This window comes from Lontra canadensis, unplaced genomic scaffold (genome assembly GCF_010015895.1).
Source record: "Lontra canadensis isolate GAN:19392208 unplaced genomic scaffold, GSC_riverotter_1.0 scaffold35, whole genome shotgun sequence".
NCBI classification, from domain to species: domain Eukaryota; kingdom Metazoa; phylum Chordata; class Mammalia; order Carnivora; family Mustelidae; genus Lontra; species Lontra canadensis.
In genome coordinates, this window is record NW_022631029.1 from 15719399 (window position 1) to 15734841 (window position 15443).

The 15443-nt window shown below is 54.3% G+C and overlaps 1 protein-coding gene across 3 annotated transcripts in view; it reads right to left on the reverse strand.

Annotated features, from left to right (window-relative positions):
• ACOX2 (acyl-CoA oxidase 2) overlaps positions 1-11577 on the reverse strand; it is a 29511-nt gene extending 17934 nt beyond the window's left edge. The window contains exons 1-10 of one of the 3 annotated variants that reach the window (XM_032868440.1): positions 11236-11577; positions 10633-10819; positions 10289-10500; positions 9778-9885; positions 7423-7542; positions 6979-7094; positions 6144-6316; positions 3655-3817; positions 2107-2297; positions 563-739 (exon numbers count right to left, since the gene is read on the reverse strand). In XM_032868440.1, the coding sequence (XP_032724331.1) occupies positions 563-739; positions 2107-2297; positions 3655-3817; positions 6144-6316; positions 6979-7094; positions 7423-7542; positions 9778-9885; positions 10289-10500; positions 10633-10819; positions 11236-11395 (1607 nt within the window). In that variant the 5' untranslated portion in view covers positions 11396-11577. The remainder of the gene's footprint in view (positions 1-562; positions 740-2106; positions 2298-3654; positions 3818-6143; positions 6317-6978; positions 7095-7422; positions 7543-9777; positions 9886-10288; positions 10501-10632; positions 10820-11235) is intronic. The other 2 variants (XM_032868442.1, XM_032868441.1) reach the window with 2 other exon arrangements.
• Positions 11578-15443: the final 3866 nt, after the last annotated feature.

The following is a 15443-nucleotide window of genomic DNA, read 5'->3' on the forward strand; positions in this document are numbered from 1 at the left end:
TTTTAAATACAGTATTGGTATTTATTATTTATCAGTATTTACATACTGATACATTTGTGGTATTTACAAATGGGCACATTCATTGCACTGCAAATCACAGTAAGAGCCTAAAGATAGAAAAAGTTCAGGGCTCCTGGGTTGCTCAATTGGTTGAGCTGCTGACTTCAGCTCAGGTCATGGTCTCGGTCCTAGGAGCAAGCCACTGCTCAGTGGGGGGTCTGCTTCTCTCTCTGCCCCTGCCCTGCTCATGCTCTCGCTCTCTCACTCTTCAATAAATAAATCTTTTAAAAAAAATTCTTAAAAAAAAAAAAAAAAGAATTTCCTTGCACTGGCCAGAGGGGTGATATCCTTCTACCAGCTCGGCCAGGATGGGGAAGTGATGGTGGCTCATGGATGTGGCTTCCCCTTCTCTGCCCATGGTGGCAGGAACCGAGAGGACCGAGGTTGGGGAAGGGGGGGTTCTTCTCAGAGGAGTATCCACGAATGCTCACCCAGCCCGCTCCAAAGGCCCTAGTGTGGGAAGGAGCCTGCCCCCAGGTGGAATGGCCAATTTCTTGCTCACCTGGCTGCCACGTGTGCCCAGGCCGTGGTGTAGAGTTTTGGGTGGAGGAAGTCAGCTGCTTTCTGGGCTGGGCACCTGGCCAGGTAGGGTGCAGTCAGGTATGCAACAGATGGAGGGAGAGACTCCTGTGTGGAGCCTGGGATCGCCTGAGCTTGCAGGTAGTTTTTCACTAGAAACCTGGGGGCGGGGGAAGCAGGTAAGCAGTGGGGAAAACACGCAGTCTTATACTCCCTACAGGAGAACTGGGGCCATGCAGGCTCCTGCCCCTCCCATGGGCATGCTCACTCCAGAGCCCCCTGAGCCCACCTGCTGTGAGGCCCTCAGAAAAACGCACCCCGAGGCTGTAGTCTCTTCCGTAGGGAAAGGAGGCTAGAGCTGCGGAGCTGTGCAGACACTCAGATCCAGAATGTAAACCCTTTTGGTATCTGAGCAAACAGAATCCTTTCTCCTGGTTAGGATCTTGGGATTTGGGGATTCGTGCTCAACTGTACAGTGATGGCAGAAATCAAATTTTCTTGCTTGAGAAAGGACAGGGGTAAGAATGCTAACATGAGTGGAGAATTACAGGTGACTCTCAGCTTCTTTCCTCTGACGACCCAGTGGTTAAAGGCTCTGGGCTCAGCCAACCTTGGATTTCCAGGGCAGCTCTACAGAAGACCTCTGGCTGGTCCAAGTTACCTCATCTCCCTTGGCCTCAGTTTCTCTATCTCTAGATGGGGATAATAACAGTCACTTGATAGAAGGTTTGTGAAAACTGGAAATATCTGTAATGCTCCTATAATGGTGGGGCACTGCATGTCTAATATAGGATGCTGTAGCCCCCTTATCATTTGAGAAAACCTCCCATAATACTCTAGGGACGGGAAAGGCCTTGTCAGTCTGCCCCCCCCGCAACCCCGCAGAAGAGAATGAACAGAATCCTCCGCTTTACGCGGAGGCAAATGCTGCCTCCCTCCCTGCCTCTCACGTGGGAGGCTCTGCGGGCAAGCCCGGTGCTAAACCCAGGGACCCGCGGTGAGCAAGCCCTTCAAAACTCGGGCTCACAGAGAACAGCCCCTCGCTCAGTGCAGGCCTGGCGTGTTCGGTCGGGGCGGGCAGCTAAGCCGGGACCTGAGGGCTGAGAGGACCAGCAGGTCCAGCAGGCTGGGACAGAGCTCTCGGGGGAGGAAAGCTCCGGGAGCCTGTGATGGGAAACAGGAACCGGGTCCAGCTGGGGCAGGGAGAGCACGAGGGGAAGCAGGAGCCCATAGGGCAGGGGGAGCACGAGGGGGAGAGAGAGAGCACGTGGGCAGGGAGGCGGGGCCAGGGGCGGGGCAGGCCGCAGGAACCCCGTGGGGCAGGTGCAACGTGGCGTTTTCCCGTGAGCTGTGGGGAAACCCCTGAAGGCTGTGAAGCAAGGGAAAGCTGTGCTCCTGTCGCCTCTACCGAAAGCTCGGGGTGGACTGGAGACTGTGCGCGGTCGGCCTCCGCTCGCTCGGCGCCGCCTGGTGCCCGCCCCTGCCGAGGGCCTCGGGGCGCTGCTTCAGCCCACGCAGGGGCCTTACCTGGCCGTCTGCAGGTAGAGTACAGTGTTGTCACCCTCATAGGTGCAGGAGGCTGTCACCCTGGTGACCAGAGAGGGCAGGCCACTCAGTTTCGAGTAGCCGTGGCCGCCGCAGGCTTGGCGGCACAGCTCGGAACCCTGGAGGCACAAGTCTGACATCATGGCCTTGATGCCTGCGCTCAGGGCGTGAAGCTGCAAGAACAGGGGATCGCGGTGAGTCAGGGAGCCCTCCAGGAACAACCATGCTTCCCACTCACTGAGCACCTGCTGTATGCCCGTGACAACCCTGGGGAGTAAGAAAGATTTCCCTCGCAACTTTATGGAGGAGGCTGAGGCTCAGAGATGTTATGTGACTTGCCCAAGGTCCTATGATGAGGCAAAAGTAGCTGTAGGGGCAGTAAAAACAAAGGGAACCTGTCCGAGCCAGCATCTCCAGGATCTCGGGAAGACGGGCCTTCCTGGAGTGGGCTCACCGTCATCTAGGAGTTATGGATTTTCCTGGCAAGTGGAATTTTTGGAGAGCAGGCCTGGGACCATGGAGGTCCACCATCAACCCCAGTGGTCTGGGTTGTAGGAGGGGCAGCCACGCAGCAGACCTGTTTGAGCTTTTGGTTCTTGAAAGCCCTTACCCATCTTTCAGGCTTCTAAGTCCTTGGGAGGAAGGTCATAACCCTTCATCTCTCTGTGCTTTACTTTCCCAATCTGTAAAATGGAACTACAAATGGGGCCAGTGGCACAACTGGAAGGATTAATGAACCAATGCTTATGAAGCCCATGGTCTGGTGGACAGAACCGCAGTGTATATCTAAGTCCATAATCCTTCATCTGAGACCCTTTGGGGCCAGATGGGTTTTGGAATTGCTATTTTTTTGATTTTAGAAAGCTAAGGCAGAGCACTGAAGGTAGATTATATATAATACCCAGAAAAGTCTGGGGCAGCCTTAGTGATCATACTCATTAGTATTTTTGGCTGCAAAAGGTATACATATCCAGTGAGATATATCAGATCAACTCAGGTCATACCATGCCACCAAATATGTTCTCAATGACGTGGTAATTTTTCAGAGCTTTTTAGGTTTCAAATTCACACCAGGGATTGTGCTCCTGTGTTCTATGTTTTTTTTTTTTTTTTGTCTGAGAGAGAGAGCGCGAGCACAGGCAGACAGAGTGGCAGGCAGGGGCAGAGGGAGAAGCAGGCTTCCCGCTGAGCATGGAGCCTGATGTGGGACTCGATCCTGGGACACCAGGATCATGACCTGGGCCGAAGGCAGCCGCCTAACCAACTGAGCCACCCAGGCGTCCCTGTGTTCTATGTTTTATGTGTGATTATTCCCTCTAGCATTTCTGGAGCTTTCTGGAGGCTAGATGTAGGTGGATTTATATGTTGGGGTACAGTTTGCCCTGGGTGCCCTGGGATATTGGGAGGCTGGGGGGAGGAAGTAAAAGGAGTTCATGGGAACAAGAGTGGGGCTGCTTCCCAGCGGGAGGAACAATTGCAGCCATCTTCCCAGCTCCTGCCCACCCTCCCCCCCCAGCAGAGAGCAGGTACCTCTGGCAGGTGGCTGAAGTCTTTGTTCCGAATGGCTTCGTAGGAGCTGTGCAGGAATTCCAAGAGGTTGCTCGCCAGGAAATGGAATGCATAGGCTGTGGCCAGCTGAGGGAGGAGTTTCTGCTGCTGCGTCTGGTAGTCCAGGATTTTTGCCTCTGGGTCGCTGAGGGGAGGAAAAGCAGAAGGTTTAGAAGATCACTACAGCTCCCTCAACTTCCTATATCCCCAGAGCCATAAGAGGTGTAAAAACAGATAGTTTTTTATAACTCACTGCAAAACTTGACCTGAACTGACATGAGGTTAATAATAATCTTAAAATGCCATCTAACATGAGTATCCACACATTTCTCTGTAGAAATATTGACAGGTTTGCTTATGGGTTCTGCCCTTTATAGGGGACGTGTACAGAATTTTAGCATATGCACCATATTATCTTGCCAAAATCTGGAAAGTTCTGAATTCCAATGCATTTGGTCCCAAGGACTTCAAGTGAGGGCTTGCGGTCTTGTACACATCGAGTTTCATGATGTGAAACTTGACCTTTCACTGTCCAGGTGCAAGTATAGTATGTGCTGGGGGGTAGATCAAGTCTAATCAGTAACTCTGAGGATGTGAACTTGGGCCTGATGGAATCCCAAGGCAGGGACTACATCTGCCTTGTCCTTTGCTCTGTCTGCAGTGCCTGAGACAGTGCCCAGCATGAAGGGGATGGGGATAACTCTTTGTGGATTAAAAGAAAGTGTGAATGTGAGAAGCCTCCCATGGTTGTTGGGGGAGAATCTTAGGTTAGCAGCTCCTCATTTGGACACTTAAAAAAAAAAAAAGATTTTATTTATTTATCATGGTGGGGGGAGGGGCAGAGGGAGAGAAAGAGAGAATCTCAAACAGTCTCCCCCCTGAGCACAGGGCCCAACTCGGGGCTTAACCCTATAACCCTGAGATCATGACCTGAGCCGTGACCAAGATTCAGATGCTTAACCAACTGAGCCACCCAGGTTCCTCAGACACATACTTTTATAACTATCCTTGGGACACTTGTGGAACCCAGAAAACTGGGCTCTGGACAGGACTTCAGCAGCAGCACCTTTCCCCCCAGCACCCCTGTCCTCCAGAGAAGACTCCCTTAGCAAGGGGGAGTTCGATACCCAGGCCAGTCCCAGTATCTTGGGCTTGCCAGAGGAAAAGGACCCTGGGCTATGGGCCTGGCTTGCTTTTTTACATTTCACTCTCCACAGTGCCCTAAAGGAGTGCTCCTGTCATGCCCTGTGTTGTAGGTGAGGACACTGAGGGACAAAGAAGTGGCACGACTTGCCCCAACTCCCACAGCCGGCAAGTGGCCCAGCTGTGTGTCCCTCAGGTCTGTCGGCCTCTGACCCTCAGTCCATTTTGCTTTAGTCTCCTGGATCCTCAAGCCCATGGCATCAAACAATACTGGAATTGACTAGAGGTTCTCCCGCTCTTCACATTCCAGGTAAGAAAACCGAGGCCCAGAGTGGGCAAAGGACTTGCCCAGGGTCACTTAGCTGAGTTGGGACAAGAAACCGCCAGGCTAAAGTCCATCCCTTAGCACCACGAGTTTAGTCAGCTGGACTGTGCCTGTCTTCCCACTCTGGTAACATATGCTCAGCTCCTCGCTGCCACATCTTGGCTGCATGTCCCCATTGGGGGTATATTTATTCTAAAAAATTATTTACTGCTTACCTAAAATTCAAATTTAACTGGCTGTCCTGTATTTTCATTTGCTGGCAACCGCGTATGTTTACACAGGCCCGCATGAGCATGGGGGAACATAACACATGGTGAAAAAGAGAGAGTCCTGGCGTGCCTGGAGGGCTCAGTGGGAAGAGCCTGTGGAACTTGATCTCAGGATTGTGAGTTCAAGCCCCACGCTGGGTTGAAGATTGTTTAAATAAATATTCAAATAACGACAGAGAGTACAGTCCACTATTCAGTCCCATGGGGCAGAGGGGGTACCCACTGGACACAGCCACAGGCAACAGAGTAGATCCAGATTTGGATGTGCTACACGTGGGTGCGGACAGCCACAGCTGGACAGAACCCACTTCAGCCACACACCGCCCGACGTGACAGCTGGCCTTTCCCAGACACGCTCACTCACACCCCAACAGAACTCAGGAGCCACAGTCCCCCGCCTTCTGGCAACCAGCTGACAACCCAGACACCATCAGCCAGTCATAGCCGCGCTGAACCCGGACAGACAGATCTGAGTCAGATCTGACGGTACAGGATCACACGGAAACCCAGACCGTGATCTCTGGCGGTAGATCAGCCAGGGACAGAGAGAACTCGATGGAGACCCCGCAGGCAGGGCCACACGGGCCGGGTCTAGCCAGAGGTTATGCGTGTGTTGTGGAGGTCACATGTATTCCCAGCACCCCACTCGGGCAGAGGGGCAGCATCAGGGGGCAGGCGCTGTGGGATGGAGAGCTAGCCCTGTCTGTCATGGTCAGCGTGTGGGTGCCCCTTGCCTGGGCCGGATGCTGGATTGGCGGCGGATGACGGAGTAGCGGATGGCGATGACACAGGCCTTCTGCAGCAGAGGGATGATCTCGGCCAGGAGCAGCTCCACCCGCACCACCACCATGGAAAAGTAGTTGGTCTGCAGTGTTCCCAGCTTGACGTAGGTGCCGTCTGGCAAGACCTGGGGTACCAGAGACAGGTGCTGGGTCTGAGCCAAGGCCCCGAGTCTGTCCTACACCCATGACCACGGGCTTCCGTCCCCTCCAGGCACACAGTCCTCAAACTGCTCACCGGGAGCAGGTGGCTGACCACCAGCCAGGTGCGCTGGTTGTGAAACACACCTGTGCTTTCTGCTGATCTGTCCCTGCCTCAAGTGCCTGGGTTCATGGCTCCTCTCCTGGGACACCCAGGACCTCCCCCAAATCCACAGCTAAAGGGAATGCCTGGCAACATGGGGACCTCCAGAACTTCCTCCAGCACTTGGCTTGTGTCTGGTCAGTGACTGGTTGTCCAGGCCTTGCTGTAGGTAGATAAGCTGGTCACCCTCAGCCCTTCCTCGTCTCCCGTCACTTTGCCACCCTGCCCTATGACTGCTCTACCACCACATGGAGCTCTGAGCATTGATCCATGAGAACTCTGAGGCTCAGAGAGGTCAAGTGACTTGCCCAAGATCACACAGCTCCTAAACTGGGGCTTTACCCAGATCTGTGGGATGCCAGAGCCCCTCTAGAGTGGGGTGGGTTGCCCCAAACTCTGCTCTTTGGAGGAAGACCCAGAGCCAGCAGCATTCTGTAGGAGGCCACTGTCCCCTCTTCCGGCAGTGTAGGCATGCGAGACTCCCACCTGTGCAAAGCGACTCAGCATGTTCTCTCTAGGGATCCGCACGTGGTCCAGTCGCAGGAAGCCATGGTCTATGTGGTCATAGTCCATCTTGGGCCCGATGTCTCCAACAGTGACTCCTAGAAGGAGATGGAGATGGGAACGTCTGTCAGCCAAGTGCTTTCTGTGTGCTGGGTACCCCCCCCATTCCTTCCATCTCCCCTGAGCCTCATAGCAGCCTGTCACATGGGGTTATTACACCTGTTTTGCAGGTGACCAAGCTGAGGTCAGACAGGTGCTGAATGTTGCTCAAGTTCACCCAGCTGGTTAGCACCAGGTCTATCCAGGGACCCATACCTGCCCAAGGGGGACATGCCCCAGCTTCTCCCATGAGCTCTGGGGCCTTGGGATAGGGAGACCTGGTGGGGTCTCTCCATGGCAGTGGTCCTGGGAGCCATATGGGCTTACCTGGCAGTGGGGTGTGGTCCCGGAGGCTTCGGATGGGCACAATGAAGGCGTGCATGCCCTGCCGGGCTCCTGAGCAGATCAGCTGGGCCTGGACCAAGGTGTGGGTGGCTGACCGTCCCACTGAAGGCAGAGAGAGGAGAGGCCCAGCATGACCTCTGGTGTAGGAGGCTAACTTTCCCTATCAGGAGCCTGGGTGTGGGCCCTGTCTGTAACGGGCCATGGGGACCAATGTGGTGGCCTGGGGAAGGGCAGGGCACTGTGGGAAGCTGGGACGGGCTCTGTTTGATCAGCCTCAAATGCTGAGCTCAGGGGAGGGTGCATGAAGAGCCTGAAGGGTACAGGGCCTTCCTGGGGAGTCACACAGGGCAGGGAGGGCCAGGCAGAGGACAAGTTAGCATCTGGGGTACCAAAGCATGCTTTTTCAGGATACCCCTTGACTCACATGGCCTTGACCCATCCTTGGAAATGGCTGGAGTGGTCTTGAGAGCTTTAATACGAGCGTCTGGCTCTAGAACGCACTGGCTTGGTGGACTTTATGGACACTCATTTGGTGGCTGGAGGAGCAGGGGTTCCTGTCTAAATGTCACGTGTGTGGAGCAGCCTCCCTACAGTACACAGGCACGGGGCAGGGAGGCTGCAGGAGGCTGCTGGAGATCCTGAGGGGTGTGGAGTCCTCCACACCCTCCAGATGCTCCCCACTTCCAAAGCCAAAGTTCACAAAGGTTATGGATTTTAATGCAAATAGCCTAAATGAAACGGTCTGGGGAATCTCAGCTTCTTTAAGAATTTGGTTCTTCTGAAGTCTTCTGGCTGAAGTGTGTGCCCTTGAGTCATTTTCTTTGGAATCAGGGAGATAGGATCTTTATGCCAGAGCTGCTGGGGTATGTCTGTTAGGATCCATGGTGAGAAAACCAGTCCTGGATCACAGGGAAAGGTGTGTATCGCTACCCCCACCCCCCATCCCAGGGGCCTCAAAGAGTCATTGATCCCAGAGAGGGAGACCTGCTCCCAAAGAACCAAACAAATCTAGCAGTGTTTTGCAAAAGGCACTGTGAGATGAGCAAGATTTTTGTTTTTTTTCTGTCCTCAAAAACCTATAAATGAATCACTGTATCCTCCACGTAGTAATAATGAATACAGATAATTAATAATAAATAATAAATCCAGGTGGTGCTGGGCCCTGTGCTGGTGCTTTCTGGTTCTCGCAGGGTGGGGATGTTGAATCCCATTTCCCAGATAAGGAAACTGAGGCTCAGAGAGGCGAGGGAGGTCCCTCAAGGTCACTGGCCTGGACAGGGGCGGCACTGGGATGTCAAGCCTGCCTGATTGCCAAGGTTGGTTTCTTTTTCCTGCTGTCCTTTTTTTTTTTTTAAATTTTTAATTTTTTTTATTTATTTGACAGAGACAGAGATCACAAGTAGGCAGAGAGGCAGGCAGAGGAGAGAGGAAAAGCAGGCTCCCCACCGAGCAGAGAGCCCAACATGGGGCTCAATCCCAGGCCCCTGAGATCATGACCTGAGCCGAAGGCAGAGGCTTAACCCACTGAGCCACCCAGGCACCCCTTTTTTCTGCAGTTCTGACGGTGGTCATCTATTCCCTCCCTCTCCTCTCTCTTTGCTCTCTCCTATCTGTCCCTATTTCTTTGACTTCTCTCTCAAGCTTTCTCCCTCTCTGCTTATCTCTGGCCTGTTTCTTTCTGCTTAGTCGTACTCTTGGGATTCCTTGTTTTTTCTCCCCCATGGAAGCATTCACCAAATGGGTTCTGAAGTGCCACAGACGGGCCCTCACAGGTGTGTGTCACATCCAGGGGAGAGGGCCTTGTTGGGATTCCCTCTGGGGCAATGACAGAGCCTGGGGGAAGCATGGTGCGGTCGCCACCTGGTGGCCACAGGGGGCAGTATGGTGCCGGCAGCCAGACTGTGGCTGAGCCTTTCTGGAGCAGGGGCGATCTGTGAACTGGGTGATGGCTTGGCAAGCTTAATCACTAACTTGGGAGGTGAGAGTGCCTGGGACTGGGCCGTGTGTATGTAATGTGTGTGTGCACGCGTGTGTCTGCGTGGGGGCAGGGTGCCTGTGGGAGAGGCCCTGGCCCTCATCCCCAACAGGTCGGGTGGGTTTCCTCAGCTACTTCAAAGTGGGGGTCTCTCAGCCACTCACAGATGAAATTCTTCCCATCCCCCCTGTTGACAGGGTGAGACCCTGAAGTTCAAGTACATGAATTGATTCATTCAAGTTCACCAGCCTAGAATAGGGAATCCGTCTGCGGTCTGGTGGACCTCAGAGCTGTGCTACTCTACTGTCCAACTTTGTTCTCCTTGGGGACAGATAGAACTGGGGGTACGGATGGATACTCACAGTCCCCAGGCCACCATTTGGTGGCTGTCAACGTGGGGCTGTGCACCACAAACTCCTGGGTGGCTGCATCATAGGTGGCTTCAGTCTCCAGGCCCCGAAGATTCGTCCCTGGGAATCAAGGAGGAGAGTCTGTGAGTCAGGGTTCAGGATAGTATTCCCACCTGGGGGGCAGCGTCCTGGTGGGCCCAGAACTGCCAGTCACCAGCCTCATCTGGAGTTGGGGAGCTCCCAGCTGTACTCACAGGCATTTCTTGTTTTTCACCCGTGGGCTGAGTGGGGGAGACGTGTCCAGCCCGTGACAAGGGACGCCTGCTGACATTTCCAGAAGGAACGACTTGCCTCACACACGCTAGCTCATGTGGTGTGTTTCTATAAACTAGGAAAGGGAACCCCCTCCTTCCAGACCCTTGACTGCCACCTGCTGGAATGTTTCCATAGGAAATACACAATCTCTGACTACTCAGCTGTGAGTGGGCTTTCTGGAACCGTGCATGCAGAAACGCAGGCTCACCGTGTCCCAGTTCTGTCTGGGCATATGATGCAATGATCTGGAACTTATTGCAGAGCAGGGTCCATTTGGCAATCTGCTCCTCCGAGCCCAGGCTCTGGAGGGATTTCAGGAACACGGTGTGTAGGCCTAATGCCAGGTCTCCAGAAAGGGCTCTGTGGGGGAAAGGACACGGTGCTGGAGTAGCCCACCGGAGACAGGGACCCTGGTACCGTCAGCCTGGCGGGGTGCAGGAGGGAACGGGCGCCTGTCATCCTGGCCTCCCAACAGCCATGGCCTCTAAAGGTGGGGAAAACTGCTAATGGTGCTAAGGTTTTCCAGGTGAACCCAGGTGACCTCCTCTCTGGTGGGGCTGCCCTGGGAGTGAGTACCTGTAAGCGTAATATAATTCAGGACTGTTTTCCGACCAGCCGAGGCGCTTTGCTATTATCTGGAGGTGAAATTTCTTCTGGACGGCGGCCATATAACGTTCATTCTGGGTCATGAAATAATTATCCTTCACGCTAAACTCTGGGTCACTGTGGATGATGCTCTCTTCCAGAGACAGAGAACAGAGGGCTTAGAGACCAGGGTGAGGTTCCTGGCACCTTCAGATCTTTCCACCCTCTTGCCTTGTGGACATGGAAAGGAAGTCAGACATTGTCATTTTACTGATGTAATGACTGAGCACCAGAGGTGGGAAGGTGACTTGCTCGAGGTTACAAAGCTAGGCAGTGGCAGATTAAGGACCAGCATCCCGGTCTTCTGCTGCCTAAGACTCTTCCATCCTTCAATTGGGCTCAGGGAATATAGACTTGTTAGAGAGGCCAGGCCAAAGGAATGAATCTCTAACAGTGGAATTTTGAGAGCAAAATTGGTCATTTGAAGGTGGGACAGCTAGTGGAGGACTCTTCTTCCAAGAAAGGCATATGGGCACAAACCAGGGGCTCCACTCCCCAGCTCCCTCTTACCAACTTTCCTCCGGAGTGCAGTGTTCTGGGCACCTCCATCCAGGATGTTGGTGAGTTGTTCCACGCTGAAGGACTGTATGAACCTCTCACTCGCTATGTCAGGGTGCACTCGCCTGCTCCAGTTATCCCTCAGGGACACTCGGTGCACTGGGCTGTCCATCCTAGCCTGGAGCTGCCTGGTGCCTCAGGAGAGATACTTCTGGCCTACTGCTCTGAGCCCCGGGGGTACTAAGAACCTCTGTGCAGGAGGAGGAAGTGCCCAGAGCTGAACATCAGCCAGGGGCCCCTCCCGGTAGGAAAGCAACTGCCCTGAAATATGCAAATGCCCCGCACCCCCACCCCTTTCCCTGGCGCCCCTTTCCCGGGCCAGGCATGCAGTAATCGCTCTGTAAATGGTAGAGCAGGACCCTTTGTCGAGATCTGGACAGGATCCAGTCACAGGGCCGGAGCTCCATCCACTGCAACCTGTACTGCATGGGTTACCTGGGGGAATTCTCGCACAGTAGTTCAAGTCACTCATGCACAGATATTTGGTGACACTGAGCATCTGTGTGGCTTCTAGCTGCACAGCTTGAGGCAGCCAGGAGTTGGACAGGGTCTGACCACAGAGCCAGGGGGCCTCGCTGGAGGGACCTGCGGTCCCATTCACCTGGTCCCCTGAGTCCTGGGCTCCCTCAGTCCATTTCTGTGAGCCTTGAGGGGTACCACAGAGCTGGGAGGAGGAAGCTTGCTTCGGGCCTGGGCAGGGTTCCCCCCGGGACCCCTGTGTGTCCCCCGCAGTCAGGATGGACCTGCGTCCTTTGGCAAACCCCCTGACACTCAGAAGCCCCTGTTCCCCCACAGCAAGGCAACCATCAGGTAGGCTCCAGCCTGCTTCTTGAGTATCTCAAATGCATTTATTCCATCCCCATGTCTGTCCCCCACCCCGCCCCCACCATCTCTCACCTAACCTCTGCCTCTCCCTTGTCAGTTCTCCAGGCTGCCAGGTGGAGCTCTTCAGCTGCAGTCACATTGTGTCTCCCCGCCACCCCCGACTTGGAATTTGCCCCTTGGTGTGCGGGAGAGAGTCTATGCTCCCAGGTGCGCGGGAGAGAGTCTATGCTCCCAGGCTTCCACCACCTCCCCCCAACCTGCCCCTAGCCCTGGATCAGCTACTCCAGCACCCTGGGAGCTCCCCTCCTGCTCCTGCTCCCTTTTGCCTCTGGCGCTTTCCCCCATTGTTCCTAGTGAGACCCAACCTCCAGGGACCTCTCCTCCAAGGAGCCTTCCTGACTGTAGCACCCTACCCTGCCGCTCCCCACCCCGCCGGAACCGAGTGTCCCTTTGCTGCCCCACTGGGTGCTGTTAGAGTAGGCAATAGAAACAATGCCTTTTTTGCCCGAATGTTCCCCTCCCAAGTACCTGGGTGGTCGGCACTTCCTTGGATCCCACACCTAGCTGTCCAGAGGCACGTGGTCTGTCTTTCCCGCAGGCATCCAACGCAGCCCTATAGATACACTACTGTTACTAGCCTGTTTTACAGGGAGGTCAGGATGGGAATGAAGGACACTCTGTGAGGTCGTGTAGCCACAAGCGGCAAGTCAGGTTTGTATGCAGGCTTCCAAACCGATACCCCCGAGGGGGTGTCAGGGCCATGGGGGTGCTGACAAGAGGTCTGGCATGTTCAAGGATCCCCTCTCATCTGTCCCCTGGATCCCTGCAAGGCCGCTGAGCTGGCCTTCTATTTTCCTGCTCCACTCCCCTACTGTTGCTGCCACCTTGCAGGCCTCCCCTACACCCCACCTCTGCCAAGTTGTATCCTCTGCCTCGAACTCTTCTTCTGGAACACTCTTTCCCCAGGTGTCCTCTTGGCTCCCTCATTACCTCCTTCAAGTCTTTGCTCAATGTCACCTCCTCAGTGAGGCCCACCTGACTGCCCTCTTTAAAATCCCAAGCCCCCCTCCCCTGGAGTTCCCCTGGCAGGGGCCTCTGTCAAGTTAAACTAACACTTAGCCAGAGCCTGGCCCATGGGCAGCGTCTCTAAATAGGGGTTGAAATGAAATCAAAGAAAGCCAAGCTCAGAGTCATTAGGAACGCAGGGAAGGTCATGACTAAGGTGGTCCAGCCCTCAGGGGCCTCCCACTCCCTCCCCTGTCCCCCGACCCAGCTCACCTGTCTCACCTGTGTCTGCCTGTAGGCCTGGCCTCTGGAGCTGCACGCCTAGGTTTCTAGTGGGCGGCCCAGCCCCTTTCTCCTCCTCTGGAATGGGCTGGAACATGGGAAACCGGAAGGCAGCGCCTGGCGGGCTCTCAGCTCTCAGGGTCCCCAGGCTGAGCTCCCTGCTTTCCTCTCCTGCACTGGCTCCCTCCGGTGGTGTGACCCGTTCTGCCTTCTACCACCAACCCCTTCTGCGGGGGTGGTGGGGTGGTGGGGGCACAGCTCTGGGAGTGTCAACTGCTGACCCTCGCCGGGCTCTTCCTCTGTCCACCTGCACTCCAGAGCGGTCCCCGGAACATGTGTACCCGGTTCCCTGTGCGTCAGCAGACACTACAGCCAGAGGCCCGGGCTGGAGTCCAGAGGCCCGGGCTCAGACCCTGCAGATGTGACCGGGAGATGTCACTTGACCTCTCTGAACTTCCCTTCCCTTGTCTGTAAATCGCAGGCTATAAAGGAAATCTCTTGGCAAACTGTGAAGCTCCTAGTTGTAACTTGAAATTATGTTACTTATCTCAAGTTGTAACTTGAGATTATGACTGGTTTCTTGGTGCCCTATGACAGAGTTTCTTAATTCCCCCAAGTGACGTTTAATGTTGGAATTTCAGATTCTGGACAGTCTGCTGTTGAGGTTCTTGTGGGCGGGTGTGTGAGGGTTTAGGTTGTAGGGACTTGTTGGTTTGCTTTGTTATCCAACCCTGTTGCTTTGTTATCCAACCCTGTGGTTGTGTGCCCAGCATGATCTAAGCACTGGGGTCCAGTGGGAAGCAAAAACCAAAGGAAATCCTCTAGGAGGCCTCTGACCTTGAAGCATCCAGGCTGGGCTTGGGGGGCTTATGGGGAGGGAGTCTCCACCAGAGGAATGAGCAGGAAAACCTGGACGGCATACTCACAATCACTTCTAATGAATTTCTAGCTTTTTGGAACTTTGAAGTTTCTCTCCCTCTCTTCCTGCCCCCGCTGTTCCCAGGCCTCCCTGGCCCTACCTGTCCAGCTGCTTTTTATCTTTTCATCTCACCACACTGGGGAAGTCGGCGCAGTCTGGGTTGGAAGCTGCAGGACCTGCTTTCTTAGCTCCAAGTTTTGGCCCCTTGTGGTATAATACAAAACACGGGTATTTGGTCTTTGTCCCCAGTTCCTGGCACAGACCTCCTAAAAACCCTTGGAAGTTCCTGAGTGATAAGACCATAACCATTTTTTTTAAAGATTTTATTTATTTATTTGACAGACAGAGATCACAAGTAGGCAGAGAGAGAGAGGAAGGGAAGCAGGCTCCCTGCTGAGCAGAGAGCCCAATGCAGGGCTCAATCCCAGGACCCTGAGACCATGACCTGAGCGGAAGGCAGAGGCTTAACCCACTGAGCCGCCCAGGTGCCCCAAGACCATATTCTTTATTATCAGTAGCGGGGAGTGGGGGGCCTTAGATAGCTTAAGGATGGGGCCTGCTTGCTTGAAAGACCAAGCCTTAATGAGAGAGGTTGGAATTCTCTGTTCTCCCGATACATCCTCCCTACCTAGCCTCCAGGGAGGGGAGAGGGGGCTGCATTTTGAGTTAATCACCAGGGGCCAGGGATTTAATCAATGTTGCCTATGTAGTGAAACCTTGGGAAAAGTCCCTCAATAGCAGGGTTTGGGGAGAGCTGGTGAACATGGAGGTGCTGGGAGGGCGGCTTGGAAATTTCCATGTTGCTTCCAGCCTCTCCCTCCTCAACACCCTGTCCTCCACGTGCCTTCCCATTGGCTGCCCCCAAGTTGTGTCCTTTATAATCACCCGATAAACTAAGTAAAGTGAGTTCTGTGTGTCATTCCAGCAAATTGTTGAACCCAGGATGGGGGGGTGCTGTGGGAACCCCTGAATTTATAGCCAGTACTCTGGAGGTACAGGCGGCCCTTGGGATGGGCAGCTGTGGTCTGAGGTGGGGGCAGTCTTGTGGGACTGAGCCTTGATCCTGTGGGATCTACACAAACCCCAAGAGTTGGTGTCAGAATTGAATTGAATTGTTGAACATCCAGTT